This window comes from Prionailurus viverrinus, chromosome F2 (assembly GCF_022837055.1).
Source record: "Prionailurus viverrinus isolate Anna chromosome F2, UM_Priviv_1.0, whole genome shotgun sequence".
Classification (NCBI taxonomy): Eukaryota; Metazoa; Chordata; class Mammalia; order Carnivora; family Felidae; genus Prionailurus; species Prionailurus viverrinus.
Genome location: NC_062578.1, coordinates 44971569 through 44990560, shown reverse-complemented (window position 1 = coordinate 44990560; position 18992 = coordinate 44971569). Strand labels below are relative to the sequence as shown.

The 18992-nt window shown below is 37.6% G+C and overlaps 1 protein-coding gene across 1 annotated transcript in view; it reads left to right on the top strand.

The window, feature by feature from the left end:
* STK3 (serine/threonine kinase 3) overlaps positions 1–18992 on the top strand; it is a 282030-nt gene that overhangs the window by 198365 nt on the left and 64673 nt on the right. Inside the window, 1 exon segment of the mRNA XM_047842418.1 lies at positions 14440–14615. Within this exon segment, the coding sequence (XP_047698374.1) occupies positions 14440–14615 (176 nt within the window).

Sequence of the window (18992 nt, the reverse complement as noted above, 5' to 3'; positions counted from 1 at the left end):
AAAAAAAAAAAAAAAAAAAAAAAGGATAACGTTCCTAACATTTACCTCCTCAGTAAAAAAGTGAACATAAAATTCTGTTCCAATAAATACAACATAATATTATTTCATGTTTTCTAAATTATCAGTTAAGCCACAGATGACAGAGGATGCAAGGTAAGAGAAGAAACAAGGTCTTGGTTGGGAAAAGAAGAAACATTGGAAAGAAGGATCAAGAGATGGGCTTACTCATGCCGAAAATTCAGTTCAGTGCATATTTACTGCTGCTTGTCATGTGTGAGGCACAGTGCCAGGCATGCTGCAGGGGCTAAAATGACGATTAAGACATTCTCTCTGATCTCCATTGCTTACAGTGATGAAGACAGAGATACTTTTGCAGACTAGCATTTCTTTTTGTACCTTTTAAGATTGCAGTTAACAGGGTAGGACATTGTGATTTCACAGTTGTAGGCAAAAGCAGATTAATTATCTCTTGATACCTACTGACCCTCCTCTTCCCCCTCCTACCCTGGTCATGTGTGGTCAATGTCAAAATCTAAGCACTAGGCTGTTTTCCACTGCACAGCACTGCTTCTGAATGGCACAAAAGCAGTAATACATGATTTCTTGCATTATGGAGCCTAGAAAGTTATAAATATTCAAGTGATTTGCTACTATTGTAACGTGGAAATAGGCAGCAGTTTTCTCTGTGACATGTCTGTTTTCTTTTTGCGTACCCCTTTCTTTTTGCTACTCCCCCTGTGAGGCTGCTTGGTGAGTCTTACCTCATGGCTTCAAGCCATTTGTTCACTGCTCTTGCTTTCTTCACATTTCCTGGTACGTATAGCACATTATGGTTGTATTCTTTGAAAGGGAGGGTCATGAAACACAAAATGCAAGCAGATTGCCACATAGTTAATCCTGGGTGGGAATTGGGAAAGGGATATGAATTTTTTTTTAATCTCCCACAACTGTTGAGTCTCCTGAACCTTTTCCCTGGAAAGCAGCCTAAAAATTGTATTTGTAGCTAGGCTTCTGACTGCAGGAGGCCTTCTGCATCCGTACCATGCTTACCCAACTGTGTCGGATGGTCTTGTAGCCTCCAAAGTGGTAGGGTACAAGTTAAGTGCCTTGCAGATTAAAAAGACCCTATGATAAGACAGTTTACAACATATTACCCCTCAGCATGTAGCATCGCTTTTCCACAGCTGGTAAAATTTCTTTTAGTAAAACTGTATAATCCTTAGCAGACCAGTTAGGTGATCATTGAGCGCTTCGCTGCATCTTCTGGAGAGCTACTGAGCTCCCTACAAAACTACATAAACAACTTTTTCTGTGCAGTCACAGAGTTGAACATCAGTATATAAGCAGTGGTTATTAAAAATGAGTTTTTATAGCATCTAATTCATGTTGGATTATATTTCAAGGAAGGGCTCTGTGATGATGATTTATCAGACGGCATGCATTAAATTATCAGTGCAGATTTCCACATACTTTTTGTAGCGAGTTTTAGCTTTGACAGCCACAGAAACCACTCAGTATATAATTTTATGTCCCAAGTATGATTTTGTTAGGCCATAGACATTTTACTGAAAGCTCATTTTTAAGTTGAGCAGATAGCAGCTTATATACTTGCAGTTGTTTATGTGCTTTAGCAAATCTTAAATCCCATGAGCCAACTTTCTGTGTAATTTAAGTTTCTGCAATTTAGACATCATTCTAGAATGTGGGACTTACGTGTTCCCAAAAGTCTAATCGAGTGATGTTGGTGTAACCCGCAGGGTTTGTCATCCTGTAGTATAGCAATAAAGAATATAAAGAAGTTATTGAGGCAGAACTTACTTTTCCTGAAACCACATAATTAGTTTTGGGTTGTTGCTTTTTTTTTTTTTAAATGATCTAAATCTTCTTTAAAACGTCTTAGATTAATTGGTTTGAGCTCTCAGGTTATGTCATGTCAAAGCCCCATTTGCTAATGTGTCTTCAGCATTTTTGTTCCCCAAACACATTATAGCAATATATTATTTTTAATTTTCTAAGATGTCTAGAATGTTATATTGTGTGCTGAAGATCCTGATTTCCATAATCTTTCCTGTTGGAGTTTCAAATGAGTTGCCATATTCTTGTCAGCTTAAATTATGTTTGCATATTCTTTTATACCTTTATTCATGAAGCTAGAATTTATGGATTTGTTTTCCTTACTTCTGAAAGATGCGGTGGTATGACTATAGGAAGCAAAATTATTAAAAAATCTCTTGAAAGTAAGTAGAGAATAGTGACAAAAAATATCTAAAATTTGATCTGTTTTTAAATGGGCATGGGGCACCTGGGTGGCTCAGTTGGTTAAGTGTTAGACTTTCAGCTCAGGTCATGATCTCATGGTTCATGGGTTCAAGCCCCACGTCGGACTCTGCGTTGACAGTGCAGAGCCTGCTTGGGATTCCCCCTCTCCCTCTCTCTGCCCCTTCCCCTGCTGACTCTCTGTCTGTCTCAAATACATAAAGTTTAAAAAAATAATAAAATAGGCATAAGGGCCTGTTCCCAGAAGAACTCTCCAAACCCGTTTTCAGTGATGATGGCATTCCTCTCACCCTCCCTCTCCCATCACTCCCACTCACATCTCCCTGGGGCCTCCTCATAACCCACAGGATGTCCAGGCTTCAGCTTGGTAACCAAGGTCTTTCACAATCTGGCACCAGCCAGTATTTATCCCTGGGTCTCTCCTTCTTCATATATTGTACTTTATCCAGTTGGACTTATGAATGTTTGACAGTAGGTGCAAAGCAGGTTGGTTGTCATTAAGGGAATAAACATTTGGGACTTTCCATCCTGAAGTAGTAGATTAGGACCAGGTCAAGAATCCGTTGTCATCAAATTTATGAGATACTAGAGATTATATCTTTGGGAGTGATTCTGGGAGAGTGATTGTTTCAGGAAAGAGAAAGACTGGGGTCTTTTACCATGTTCAGCTTAGATCTATACAGCTCAGTTTCTGTGGTGGAATTTTCTGGTCTCACAGAGCTGGGGCTGGATTGGTAGCTCTAATTGCCCAGAAAGGAAACTGTCTCTGTAGGTATCTGAGGAAGAGCCACATTTTCCAGTCAGTTTAGAGATTATGTCTTATAGCTTTAGCTACTTGCTTATTCATATCCTTAACTTTTTTGCCCTATTCTCTTTCTCTTCTGCCCCTCCTGACAAAATGTGACTGTGGATCAGTGTCTTTGTCCGTATTCTGGGCATCTTCACCATGGGTGCTGAGTGCTGATGGAAGCAATCTCAGATCTATGTAGATGGATCACCAGTTCAGGGCCTTCAGAACTTTCCTGGAGCCTGTGTTTCTCTGCCTCAGCTCTTTCTCCTGCAAAGTGGCTATTTTAGACCTTCACTAAGTCTCTTCCTGCCACCTCTCCTCTCAGTTTCAATAGGTGACCTTGCTTTCTGCTTCATAGAAAAGAAAAATTAAACGTTATCATTTGAGAATATAGAAGGACTATACGGATGTTTTTAAGCATAGACTTTGGAATAAGATAGAAAATTTAGAGTCGTCCTTAACTTCTCTCTCTTTCTCACCCCTCCCTGAATTAACATCATCTCGAGTTCTGCCTCCTGAATCTCTCTGCCCTCTTCCCACCATCTCTGCTGGCATTTCCCTAGTGTAGATCCTCATAGTCTCTCACATGAAAGGCTTCCTCATTGATCCCCTGCCTCCATCCTTAGCACCCCCCTCCTCACCGATCCAGCATCCCTCTCTTCTGCTTATGGCTCTCCAGCAACTCCCCATTGCTCTCACTTAAAGCCCAACATGGATTAAAGGGCAGTAGACACTCTGGTGTCTGCTCACCTTTCTGTTTCGTGGCTCATTATTCCCTGTCCAGCCTTCTTCCAGCTCCTCAGCTTTTAGAATGCTCTTTCATACCTTTGGGCTTTTGCACTGCACAGCCCCTCTGTTTGGACTGCTGATTCCTTGGCTACTTCATATTCATCCTCTCAGGTTCAGTCAAGGGGCTGCTTCCCTTCCTGACCCAGCTGGGGGATGGTGCCCCTCCCGTAGGCTGCCAGCTCACTTCATGCTGTTCCTCGGAATAGCATCTGTCACACCGTATTGTAATTGCTTGTTTCTGTGTGATTATCTGTTTACTCCACTGTATTCCCAGTGCTTAAGGCAATATCCAGCACAATAGTAGAAATTCATCAAATCTTTTCTGACCAAATAATGTGGTGTACTGAGAAGACCATGGGACTTAAAGTCAGACCACGTTTAACTGTGTTCATCTTTTCTGAGCTTCAGTGATGTATATTTGTTTTTCTGGTCTTTTGTGGATGTGTGTTTGTGTGTGAGTGCAGATTAACTTAGGTAGATATATCAAGCACGTAGCAGAGTAGGTCACCAATAAGAAATAATCTCCATCTGTTCCTCTGTCAGTTTGGCCTTCCAGCAGCTTGGGAAACTGGAGCCCTGCTTCCTGCACGGTGAGGGAGGCCTGGGCTTCCCGGGACTGCACATGTTGAGCCAGTGAGCAGTGAGCCAGTCCTTTTCCTTCCCAGGGCAAACTCTTGCTCCCACCCTCCCCTCCTTCCTCTAAGACCTCTCTCCATTTCTAGTTACTCAGTAAGATAGCCAGAGGGGGTGCTATGGGGAATAATGACCCCCAAAATGAACAGGGTAGCACAGACATAAATATGAACAATTGAATGGCAAGATGAGATGGGAAGGGATCGCTCAGCTGATCTGAGGATCTGCAAGTAGAGGTATGATCGATAATGTGTGTTGAGATAACTTTCAAGTGAGAGAACTATGTTCCACTGTTCGTGAAATTTGATGTCTCTTCGAGAAAAATGAAAAATGCATGAAAGCGTCACAAGAGACATGAAAGAGTACATTTAAATTTTATTGTAATTTTTTATTTTCAGAAAAGAGAAAAAAGGTTGGATTTCTCAAATTATAGCTGTCATTAGTGGAGGGTCTGGCATAGGCCATCGTTGTGCTCAGGACTTTGCATACATGATCTTACTAACCCCTCACAAGGACCCTGTAGAGTAGCATCATTACTACCATTTGCCCCTGAGGAAACTGAGACTTGGGAATGTGAAGTGACTTGTCCAAGGTCTTACAGCAAGTAAGCAGTGGAACCAATATACAGACTCTGGTTTGGCCCCCAGATCAACATCACTACTCAGGGGCTGGTGAGCTTGACATCCCTTTCGGGCAGGAGTGTAGAATATCTATAAACGCTTTAGGAAAGGAGACTGAGATTAGTACAACTTTGCATAGTTTGCTGGGAACGAATTATACCAAAATAATAGAATTTCCTTTTTTTGACAGCATGGCTAAGCTTATATAGGTCAGAGGAAATTGTGGGTTTGGATATTGTGTTTTAGGATTTTGGAAAAGTATTTGACAAGGTTTCTGATGCTATCCTGGTAGCCACTATGTAGTATGAACTGGCTGATGGTTCTGTTATGAGGGTTGAATGGTTATAGCTACATGGGCTTGTATCAGTCAGCGTTTATTGGAGGAAACAGAAACTGCTCTGGGCATTTTAAACATAAAGAGATTTAAGTCAGAGATGTGACTATTAACAAAATCGGTGGAAACGTTGGAAAAGAGGGCTGTGTAGACTAGGCCTCCAGGAATGCCTCTACCTCACAGGAGTGGCCCTGGATGGAATATATGGCTGCTGCAGTCAGGAAGGCAATGAATCCAGAGGCTGCCATTGGCCTCTGGAGTTCAGTGATACAGACTGAGCTCAAGCCCTGTTGCCCTTCAGGGATTAGAATGCTACCAGGGCTACTGCAACCTGTGAGGCTGTTGACTGGACGCTGGCATGCTGCTCTAAGAAACCCTTACCTCTTGAGTACTGTGCTTGTCAGAGGCTCATGGCTTCTGCCTCCCTTCTTTTCCAATCATGAAAAAGTGCACTTATCCAGGATAAGGTGCAGGGAGTTCTAGGAAATGCAGTGTTTAGCTTTCCCACCTGTACAATAAGAAGGCTTACCAGAGGCAATGGCAGTGGTTGCTAAATTTCAGTCAGCCGTAGTGTTCAGTCTTAAACTGTCAAGGAGAAGATTTCTCATTGTATGCTATAGGGCATAGGCCTCAGCGCTGGCTGAGCTTAACTTTTTTTACGGAAACTTGGATGAAGCTGTACAGTGAAAGTCTGTTGGAATTGCAAATGACGTGAAGTGGAGCAAAATATAAATAACATTCTAAGACGAGATTAGGATCTTAAGAGATCTCCACACACTGGATCAGTGGGCTTGATTTACAAGATAAACCCTGCTCCTGGGTCCATGTAGCTAACCTCAGAAGTCTATATCATAGTAGGAGCCCCTCAGAGATACTGGTTCTGCAGGCCAGAGTAGGGCCTGGGCATCTCAATTTAAAAAATAAATCAAAAAATCAAAACAGTAAAACTGTACAGGTACTTCTGAGGTGCAGCTAGGACTAATAACCACATTTTAGAGCAAGGAAATAAGCAGCTTCACTCTGCTCTCAATGCCTAGAACTTGTCTGGAGTATATAGGAGGGGTGGAGACACAGTGGAGCATATTCAGTAGAGAGTGAGTGACCCAGATGGTAAAGTTAGTGGAGGCCATGTTGTATTAAGAATGGGTGGAGAAATTACCCATTTTCGTGTTTATCTTTTATATTATTTATATTAACCTTCATAACCTGTTTGTCAATGATGAAATGTTGGGTTAAGTTATTATAATTGAGTATGTATTTTATAAATGTTTTCTTTTCATATATTTATAATACATAGTGATTTTAAAAATATTTCACAGTTTTATTGTTTCATTTTGGACAGCACATTTATGTAATTTCACTTAATTGCTAAGAGAAAGCCAGTTAGGTTCTGCTTTAGATTTTTAGGAGTGTATCCTAGAAATAGATCCTAGATTGATTTTAAAAGGGTTTAGGAAAGACACCAAGAAGGGGACACTGACCCCTGTGTATGCCTGCTCCCTCATTCATCTGATGTCCTTGAACAAAATTGTAAATGGGAGACCATTTGCTCGGAGCAACAGCCTTCCTGGCCCCTTCTTTGCTAAATAACATCTTCTCTCGCAGCTCTGGTTCAGTTCCATTCCTTCTCACTTTCTCCCAAAACCTGTTTTAGGAAAGCATCAGACATGTAGGTATAAAATGATTAATAATGTTTTATGTTCATGAGTCTTTTCCTCCAAAATTCCAGAGCTTTGAACCAAAGGAGTAAATCACTAAGGATGGAATTTGAGATGCCAAGAAACAATTAACCAGGGTAGGGGAGATCAGAGATCTTACCATTCTTTCATGAAAAACTTTTGTATGCATCTTTAATTGGTAAGATTGATCTTGCCCGTGACATAGCAATAAAAGTGACAACAGTAAACTACCGCTCCCACCTGCAGCTGGGTGCACATACCCGTAATGATATGGGCAGTTAGCAGCCCTTGATTTCTCTTCACAGAAATACAAAATGTCCAGCAAATGTGTGGCTACAGTGGTTTTGAGTTACCTGGCGGTACTGAATATGGTCTGCTCTTCTGTGTGCTCTTGGTCCGTGGAATGTTCAATGATGTGTGACCCAGCTTGGGTCTGTTAGTGTAGGTATTTTGGTCATAGGATACCTCTTTTACTAGCAAAAGCACAGACAAGCCTGTGAAATAGGAGTCTTCCTTGCACAAATGAAAATCTGTCTTTCTTGTAAAGGCCTCTGAAGGAAGATTTCCATAGACACACAGTGGCCATTACAATGCTCATTACTCAGACAGGAAATCATCCCTTTTATTTAACTAAAATCCTTGGGCTTCAATTTGTCTGTTTTCCTTTATTCTGCCCTCATTGGAGATGGAAAACAGCTGGTCACTATTTTCTGGGGAAGAACCCCTCTTGTATACTTGGATGCTTATTAAATGGTGTCCTCAGACTTTTTCTGGCTGAACAATTTCAGTCCCTTTAACCTTTGTGAAGGTATTATTTTCTAAGCTTTTAATCTTTTTTATGAATAGCCTCCGGATCTTCTCCATGTTGTCTGGATCCTCCTTTGTTTTAAAATAGTCCGATGAAGTTAAGAAAAAGCTGATGTCAGTAGCTTCTGTACTAACATCCTGGCTTTTATGTATATTCACTGTATTCCTGGCAGCAAATTAAAGAACAGATTTCCAAGATCATTAATCAGGTGGAACACCCACATCTTAAAATATTTTTAGAAGATCAAATTAGGTAATATTCATAAATTCCTTTGATGTGAAAATATCTTAGGCTAAAGTTGTGATTAATTGTTATTTAATTCCCTACACTTAAGTGTCTTTGTCATCATCATGTTAAGAAATTAAAAATTAAACAAATTACATTTTGTTAAAGTATTTTTGAAATTCCTTTATATATTTAAATTCCCATGAAGACATTTCACCTGCTCAGAAGACACGTACAAATTAAGAAAGTTAATGACTGGCATATTTGCTAAAGGTATTATATTCACACAGTTTAGTTTCCTTGTACATGTTCTGGGGAATGTGTGAAGGAGAAGCAAAACAATTTTTTTTTCTTTAAACTTTCAAATGCACAAAGGGATTGAGTGGTGATTATTTTAGTCTTTATTGCTAAAGAATTCTTAGTTCCACAGCAGGTAGCTGAAGGAATTGGGGCCAAAATTGAGGACAAGGTAATTTGGAACATTAAATTTATTAATAAAATAAAAATATTTTTATATAAGCTAGGGTCAGAATTCAGCTGCAACTGGAGAAATTGATGTCAGTTTAATGTGATTGTTCTTTCTGTGTTTAAAAAAAGTATTTGCCATAGCAACCGCAATCACATAAGACAGAGCTTACCACCGTGAGATTTTTCCACCTCACTCTTCTGTTGAAGGGCCTACTATTTCTTTTTTCCTCTTTTCAAAAATTAATTGTAGGTCAGAAACATCACCCTCTCTGTCCCATATTTCTGTGAGCATGCATCTCCTTGGAGGCCCCACTGCACGCTCTGGGCATGTGTTTGACGTTGTGTGGTTACACGTTCCTAGGCAATTACAGCTGCCCCCCTTCATAACTTTTAAAACAATCCTGACCTATTTTTGTCCTTAGAAATTTTAAAAAGTTGTTTTAACATGTTCTTTATGTATAACCAAGATATATTCTAAGTGTTATTACATTTAAAGTTAAATGTTTTAAATTAAACAATGGAAAATATTTGGAACTGCAAGCACATAATTTGAATTAAAAATTATGTGTCAGCAGATCTTGTTATAAAGTTATCTGAAAAGAAAAATCTAATGGAATAGACTTCCTTCCGTCTTTTATTTAAGTTGATTTTTAGACTTTTGTTAACTCTCTGTGAGAATGTTTCTTTCTAATTTAGGAATGGGTTATTTTTCCAGATTTTTGAGTGTGGAGCCCAACAGGCATTTTACCATAGGTATTTAGGCCAGCCTGTAAAAGACACTTAATATGATGGTGTATCTAAAATGCAATGAAAATTAAACCACTATGAATAATAGCAGATTTCAAGTTTCAAATTGGGGTATTCCTACAGTAAAACTGAAGATTGCTGCTCTTACCTCTTCCTACATGCTCCACTTGGGAACAGGAATGTATCAGTTGGGGACTGAATTTGGCTCTGTGTACCAGAAAACCCAAATAATAGTGGTTTTAACAAAGTAGGATTAATTTCTTTTCTCATTTAACAAGAGATCGAGAAGCAGAGCATCCTGCATTGGTAGACTGATTTCATGCGGCCCTTAGTGATCCTTTCTGTGACACTATCTTTGAGGTATCAAAGATACCTTCTCTTGTCCTCCGGCTTACGGAGCAACTGCTAGCTCTTTGGCCATCAAGTCTGCATTCCAGGCGGGAAGAAAGAGCAAGAAGAAACTGGGGGTATTACCTACACCAAGAAAATTGAACTTTCCTAGAAGCCCTCATCTTTTGTGTCGTTGGCCAGAATTGTGTTACATGGCCATTCCTCTCCACAAGAGAGACACCTTGGCACCTCAAGGAAGGGAGGATCTATTGATATTAGGGTAGGCAAAATTTTCACTTTAAGACACTGGAACACTATTGCTAGCACATGTGACTTGGGATAGGAGCTCCTGATTAAGATTGGGTTAGGACCAGCACAGGATTGTTGGGATGTAAACCTAGATTCCCAGAAAGAAATTCCTTAGTCATTTTCTCTTTTCTTTTAGTCAGCTCCAGGGATTGGTCTGTCTCTTCCCTTTCTATTGCCACTACTTATTTCTGCTTTTACTCTTCTGAGTCATGGCAGACAAGAATACTGCTTGGTTTTATCCTTCTTCCTTACTCTCTACATCTCTAAAGGAAGTACCTCCCCAGCCCAAATTACTTTTTGTTGTGAAGGTTGTTATAAAAGATTAAAAGTTTTCCTCTACTTTATTCTCTGTATTGGAAAAGCAACTTTTTAAAAATTATTCTTTTATTGCAATCTTTCATCTTTTTTTTTTTTTTTTTTTTGAGAGAGAGAGAGAGAGTGAGTGAGCGCACGCTCCCTGCTTAGAGCCCTATGCCAAGCTCAGTCTCACAACTGTGAGATCATGACCTGAGATCAAGAGGTGGACTCTTTAAGCAACTGAGCCACCCAGGCACCCCAGAAAAGCAACTTTTAAGATTTTATTTTTCTCCTCTCCTTTCCTGTGCACGTTGCTGCTGTTAAAATGTAGGCCATATTAGAATAACTTCTCTGTAAATATTAGTTTCCAATAAGAAAATATAAATCTTGTATTTACTGAGATACAAAGGTCTGAATTAAGAGTCACTAGTATATCACAAGACCCTGACAGTTTCAGTACAACACCAGGACATTGGTGAAGATTCTAGGATGAAGAATTTCACGTCTCCTAATTGAGAAGCAGACAAGGAAGACTAACTAGAGTCTCTGTGGTGAAGCCAGTATTGACTAGAGGGACAACTGCTAAGAGCAATGTGAGCCTGGCCTGGTGTGGGAAGCGGGAGGGGCATTGGTCAAGGAGTGCTGTTGGCTTCAGTGGATTAATGATGTCATAATATGTTTTTATTTTGTTTTATTTTTCCAAAGCACCTAATATACAAAATTCATTTTTAAAAGAGTGCTGTTTAGAAATTTGCTGCAGTGAAAATCTGTGTTTGTCAAATGCAGTTAGTAATTGTGATCTCCATGATGTCTTACTTTTCCAGGAATGAGTTGCCAACGAAGCCACTGTTACTCTTTTGATTCTGATTTTACTATATAAATATTGATAACCCTTTCTCGTACCAAGTGCCAAATTTTTGAGATCTCTATGTGTGTAACCCATCTTAAGACTAGCTGTGGTTAAAATAAGAACTTACAAATAACTAATCCTATTATAAAATTACTCTTAAACAAGAAAAGAATATCAAGCAGAGAAAGTTTTCATTTGAGGGATTATCTTTCTCCCCTCCATCATTTGACTTACTCATTTTATAGAAAATTCATTGAGCAACACTTGTAATATTTTATTATTTATTCTCATAAAAAAGGAAGAGATAGAGAAAAATTGAGGTTAAATTCCTGGATTTATTTTGTAATAAAAGGTTTCCATAGGAGCCAAATTTTAATTCTGGAGATAAAGATGTCTTGTAATAATGAGGCCCAGAACTACTAGGTATTTATCCAAGGGATACAGGTATGCTGTTCCAGAGGGGCACATGCACCCCAATGTTTATAGCAGCACTATCGACAATAGCCAAATTATGGGAAGAGTCCAAATGTCCGAAGATGGATGAATGAATAAAAAAGATGTGGTGTATATATATACAATGGAGTATTACTCAGCAGTCAAAAAGAATGAAGTTTTGCCATTTGCAACTACGTGATGGAACTAGAGGGTATTATGCTAAGCAAAATTAGAGAAAGACAAATATCATATGACTTCACTCATATGAGGACTTTAAGAGACAAAACATATGAATGTAAGGGAAGGGAAGCAAAAATAATACAAAAACAGGGAGGGGGGAAAAAACATAAGAGACTCTTAAATATGGAGAACAAACAGAGGGTTACTGGAGGGGTTGTGGGAGGAGAGATGGGCTAAATGGATAAGGGACATTAAGGAATCTACTCCTGAAATCATTGTTGCACTGTATGCTAACAAACCTTAGGTGTAAATTAAATAATAATAATAATAATAATAATAATAATAATAATAATAGAAAAAGAAAAAAAAAGGAAAAAAAATAATGAGCTCCAGAGGTGAATCAGGAGTTCTTAAAATCTGTTGAAAATGTTATTGGAATGTATGTCCCATCCAGATGTCAGTAATTTAACCTCATCAGATTAAACAATTGCTTTTTTTAACAATAGGAGATTTTAGAGAAGAAAATTGATAATAAAGTCTTTATATTACGTTTATTGATTATTGAGATATTGTACCTTTCCTCCTATATTTTGTTCATTTTTAACTAAATACCAGTAAAGTCTGTTCTGACAGGGAATCTAAAGACAGCTTTGGCTGTTATCTTGATACATTGTCCCTGAGGAGTTCTTTTTTCATGGATTTTGTATGTGGGGTATGAGAGTGTTATAAGTTCTGAAGGTTGACTATGAATATTGATATTTTATACCATCCTAATTTTGATGGAATGTCTAGTATCTTTTCAGGGGGTACCATTTGGGTCCCAGATGTCTTCTCACCCTTATTTTCAAGCCTTCTAAAGCCTGAGCAGTTCTAATTAGATGATGAGCCTTTAGATAAACAGTGTTTTCCCCTATTTTTCCACTAATACATGCATATTCTGAATATCAGATTCCTTCTGACTTCACTGGGACAGATCATTCTAAAAACTGTAGTAGTCACAATAATTTCTCAAATTTATTATTGCCAATTCACAGTTGCTAGTACTGAAATACTAGCAGCCTCTTACTAATTCAAAAGTAATGATGTTGAAATGCCACATACCATCTCATTAGCTCTTCCTCATGCCATTGATGTTGAACATCTGGGTGGATAATCAAAACCACTCATTGATGATCATAGTTCTCTTATTTGTGAAATTATTTGGGTTCCTGCATTAGGGAACTGATAGTTTAATGAAAAGATAAACTCAGAAACACATATAAAAGACATAATTCATAGACTGAAAATAAAAAATAAACATTACTTTTATTAATAATTATTCATGTTTGCTTACATTGTATCATAATGACTCACTTGATCAGGGATTAGGTACAACCATTAAAGCACCCGTAAGAAAATGAAAAAGGCCTCTATGTAGCTATTAAAAAATAAAATTACTTGTAAATAAAGATCTGCAGATGTATAGAGAAAAACTTGGTTAGCTTAAAAAGACTTAAAAACATATAGTCGGCAGGGTCTCGAAATATTTGTACATCCATGTTCATTGCAACATTATTGAAAATAGTCAAAAGTGTTTATTGACAGATGAATTGGTAAACAAAATGTGAGTTATACATACAATGGAATATTATTTAGCTTAAAAAGGAAGGGAATTCTGACACATGCTAATACATGGATGAACCTTAAGGACATTAAACTTTAGAAGTTAGCTTTAGTTTTAGAACTGGTAAGTTTGAGGTAACTCTGACTCACCTCAGATGGAGTAGTCCAAAAGTAAGCAGTAGGAAAGTCAAGATATAGAACTTAGAAGTGAGCTTTAGAAATAAAAAATTGGTTTTCTGACTTAAATATGGCAAAGTTTTAGAAATAGAACTCAGAAGCAAGATCTAGGCTGGTGAAGTGACAGTTAGGAGTCACATATAAATATGAGAGGCGAAAGAAACCATGGGAGTCCAGGATGAGGTGGAATCAGCTAGAAAGACTAAGGAAACAAAGACATAAGAGAAATCTGGGTAAGTCCTTATAACTTCTTTAGCTTGTGGTGTGCAATGACAATAACAATGGAGGCTTAGATGTTTAAAAATAAGTGTGTTTTAGGGGCGCCTGGGTGGCGTGGTCGGTTATGCATCCAACTTCAGCCCAGGTCATGATCTCACGGTCCATGAGTTCGAGCCCCACGTCGGGCTCTGTGCTGACAGCTCAGAGCCTGGAGCCTGTTTTGGATTCTGTGTCTCCCTCTCTCTCTGCCCCTCCCCTGTTCATGCTCTGTCTCTCTCTGTCTCAAAAATAAATAAATGTTAAAAAATAAAAAATAATAATAATAAGTGTGTTTTAAAATTTTACTTCATTTGACAGACTTCAATATACTTGAAACGATTTTTAGTAAAACTATAATAAAGATTCTTGCCAAAATTCTCAAATGTTTTCTACAATCTAAGAATATTGTGGGTCTTTGCCTAATCATTAGTCAAATTTTTATGTGGCCTGGATATTTTTGTTTTTTCATTGTTTCATTTTACTTTGTTCTTCATTAAATTGACGATGTTGGCCTTGAATCTGACCAGTGCAAATTTATTATTTGCTCAATAAAAAAATCATACTTCGATAAAAACCACACTTCTTTAAATGTAAGAACTTACGCCGTTTCTGTGTTCTTTGTTTACCTAAGGAAACGCAACTTCACCACAAGTACAAAGACCGTCTTTTATGGACTACTTTGATAAACAGGACTTCAAGAATAAAAGTCATGAAAACTGTAATCAGAACATGCATGAACCCTTTCCTATGTCCAAAAATGTTTTTCCTGACAACTGGAAAGTTCCTCAGGATGGAGACTTTGACTTTGTAAGTACATTTTAATTCTTCCATTTATGTTTTATCCTTCTTCATTTTATCATCACATTGAGAAGCACAGTGTGTATGTGTGTGTGTGTATAAAATTTAGACAGTGAGTGTATTAATATTCAGTGTATAGCTATATATGTAGATAAGAGAGTGGTAAAATTATAGTTTGCTTGTAGACAGGTATTTGCAGAGAAATGTAAATAATTGCTTATAGCTAAATAAATCAGAGACCAAATTTAGAGAAATGTTTAGGACTCTTTAAAACTAAAATAACAACTATGTCAAAAAATGTTTTTAGGGACACCTGGGTGCCTCAGTTGGTTAAGCGTCTGACTCTTGATTTCAGCTCAGGTCATGGTCTTACAGTTCATGGGATCGAGCCCTGTGTCAGACTCCGTGCTGACAGCACGGGATCTGCTTATGATTCTCTCTCTCTCTCTCTCTCTCTCTCTCTCTCTCCCTCCCTCCCTCCCTCCCTCCCTCCCTCCCCCACCCCATCCTAACCCCTGCTTGTGTGTGCTCTCTCTCTCAAAATAAACTTAAAAACATTTTTTAATAGTGCAAATACCAGATATTTCTGACAGTAAATTTACTTTCCAAAGTAAATGGTACAAAGGTATTTATGACATAGACTCTGAGAAATCTGCCTCAACTTTGATAGTTAATTGAATTAGTTTCTACTTGGTAAGTGTTAATTCCACTTGGTTTGTCAGAAATAATAGTCCTGTTGTATATCTAGTTAGCATATAAATTTCAGTATAAAATTGTGCCTCATTGCTTCTTTGTTATATTTTCTCTTTATTTGTTCTGCCCTGCTCCTTGTTATTCATTTCTTTTAAAGACTGCGTATAATATAGGTGAACAATTCTAAAGCAACTATTTCCACATCTTGAAGTAAATTCTCAAAATGAGTTCTTTAATGGAGTAGAAATTTTTATGGAGTAAATTTTTGCTTTAGCATGTTTTAAATAATATGTTAGTTTTGCATATTGTTCTGTAAGATTTTTTTCCACATAAAGTAACTATAATCCTATAGTTATAGCTATAAATATAAATAAATGCATTTCTTTATAAGTAAATAGAATTTTAGGTATATGTATATCTTTAATGTTTTTAAATAATAGCCATTTTGCTTAGTCAACATGCCTCTAAATGCTTTGGGATTATAAGTATTTTTAATGTTTAGTACTTTTCTCCTAAATATTGTGATTGTGTTTGAAATAATCAGATACTAAAGTTTCAAAATCTATTCCCAATATAGTTAGTACAGATAGCTAGCAAATTTCATCAAGGGCGCAAGTTTGCCTGAAAACATTAATTGTAATATCTACTTATTTTTGTCTTTTCAATTTTGAAGTTAGATATTCAAAAATAAAATCTATATTTCTGTAGTAGTTCTGGGAAGATTTCATTTTAAGCTGTCTACTTTTTAAAAAACCATAAATTATTTAGAATGCTGACATTCAAGCTTTAAATCATTCATGAACATGATGAATTATGTAGAGTATTTAGCATCAAAGAACTTTGTCTTGTCTCAGTTGGAATAAATCTTAATAGCCTCTGAGAAACAGTTTGAAATGAGCTACAAAGTAATGAATAAATTATCATGGTTAAGAAATAGCAAATAAAATGATTTAATTCTATTTCTGTTCCAGTTAGTCTTTGCTACCCCCCTCCCCCCCCCCACCAACTTAATGGCTTAAAATAACAACTATTTTATTTGTTCACAATTTTGTGGGTAAGCATTTTGACTAGGTTCGGTGGAGTGGTTCTTCTCCTGGTCTTACCTGGGGTCTGTCAAGTGGCTGTAATCATCTGGCAGCTTGACGGGATCTGAATGATCTCTCTAAAATTACCTCACTCTTAAAAAAAAAAAAAAAAGTTAATTATTGAGAGAGGGTGAGAGAGAGAGAGGGCAAGCAAGGGAGTGGCAGAAAGAAAGGGGGACAGAGGATCCAAAGCAGGCTCTGTGCTGACAGCAGAGAGCCCGATGCCGGGTTCAAATTCATGAACTGTGAGATCATGACCTGAGCTGAGTTGGACGCTTAACCGACTAAGCCACCCAGGCACCCCTAAAATTACCTCACTCGTGTGTGTGGCAGTGGTGCCCACAGTAGCCTAGGTCATATGATGCTATCAGGCAAGCCTGGCATTTTTATGTGGTTGTAGCAGCCTACCAAGAGGGCAACAGAGAAGTTGTAAGGCCTCTTCAGACCTACGCCTAGAATCTGCACAGTGTCCATTTATAATAGCATCGAAAAGAATGAATCCTTAGGAATAATCTTAACAAAGGAGGTGAAAGACCTATACACTGAAAACTATAAAGCGTTGCTGAAAGAAATTAAAGATACCAATATAAAGAAAGATATTTCTTGTTCATGGGTTATAAGATTTACTATTGTTAAGATGTCAGTATGGGCCAAAGCAATCTGTAGATTCAATGTGATCTCTGTCAAAATCCCAATGACATTTTTGTTGCAGAAATACAAAAATCCATCCTAAAATTCATATGGAATTTGAAAGGACTCAAATAGTCAAAACAGTCTTGAAAAAGAGAAATGAAGTTGGAGATCTCATCTTAACCGATTTCAGAACTCATACAAAGCTTTAGTAATCAAAACAAGACATACATATAGACCAGTTGAGTAGAATAAAGACGCCAGAAATAAACCGTCCCATATATAATCAGGTGATTTTTGGCAGGGATACTGAGACCATTCAATGGGGAAAGAACAGTCTTGTCAACAAATGATACTGGGGAAATTGGACAGCCATGTGCAAAAGAATGAGGTTGGGCCCTTACTCTACACTATGTACAAAAATTAACTCAGAATGAATCAAAGATCTAAACATAAGAACTAAAACTATAAAACTCTTAGAAGAAAACATAAGAGAATCTTCCTGACATTGGATTTGGCAATGATTTCTGGGATATGACACCAAAAACACAGGGAACAACAAAAAATAGATAAATTAGGGTACATTAAAATCAATTATTTTGTGCATCTAAGGACACTGTCAATAGAGTGAAAAGGCACCCCATGGAATGGGAGAAAACATTTGCAAATCACATATCTGATAAGGGGTTAACATCTAGGATATATAAAGAACTACAACTCAACAGCAAAAAAAACAAACAACCCAGTTAAAAAATGAGTGAGGGACTCATATAAATATTTTTCCAAAGAAGATATACAAGTGACATTATTCATGATAGGCAAAAGGTGGAAGCGAGCCAAGTGTCCATTGATAGATGAATAGATAAACAAAATGTGGTATATACATACAAGAGAATATTTTTCAGCCTACAAAGGAAGGAAATTCTGACACATGCTGTAACCTCGCTATAACATGAATAAACTTTGAAGATATCATGCTAAGTGAAATAGTCAATCACGGAAGAACAAATACTGTGTGATTTCACTTACATGAGGCACCCAGAGTAGTCAGATTTACAGAGGGAGAAAGTTGAATGGTGGCTGCCAGGGGCTGTGGGGAGAGGGGAAAGGAGAGAGTTCTTGTTTAATAGGCACAGAGTTTCAGTTTTGCAAGTTGAACAAAGTTCTGGGGTTGGATAATGGTGATGTTTGCATAACGGTGTGAATGTATCTCATACACTGAACTGTACACTTAAAAATCATCAAAAGGCTAAATTTGACATTCTGTATTTTTTACCACAATAAAAATAAATAAATAAGAGGAGGGGAGAATTCTCACAGTGTCATTTCTACCATATTCTGTTAAGTTAAAATATGTCACAAGGCCAGTCCAGATTCAAGGGATTTGGAAATCGATTTTACCTCATGATGGGGAAAAGAGCAGAGTCCCATTGCAGAGAGCTCTGCAGAATGAAAGGATTTGTTGTGATCATCTTTGCAAATGTTCCACTAGAAATTGTCATAATTAAAATTCAACTAAACTTAGAATCTTGAATTTAGGAAATGGGAGGTCATTTGTGATTTTGGTAAGGGTCGTTTCAGTACCCTGCTTTTTAAATTTTCACACACAACTTTTGACATGTAGCTTTCCACTGTCCCTTTTAGGCTCCTTCTAGTTTTGTAAATTAAAGCATCGAATTTCCAGTGGCCGGCTCCTCTAAACCTCTGGTAAAATTGTCAGCCTATCATATATTTTGGAGTCCTTCTATCTGGAAATTACAAAATTTGTTATAAACCATTAAACTAATTTAACAAATGCTCTACTCTCTGCTTGGATTGTGCTCAGCTCTATAGAGAAATAAGTTTATAAAATTACGACAAGATATAAATTAATTAAATTCTAAGCTAGAGCAATAATGCAAACATCATGTGGTTTTGCATAAGCAGGGACTGAGCAAAGGCTGGAGTAGTTTATGAAATTATACTGTGGAGGGGGACT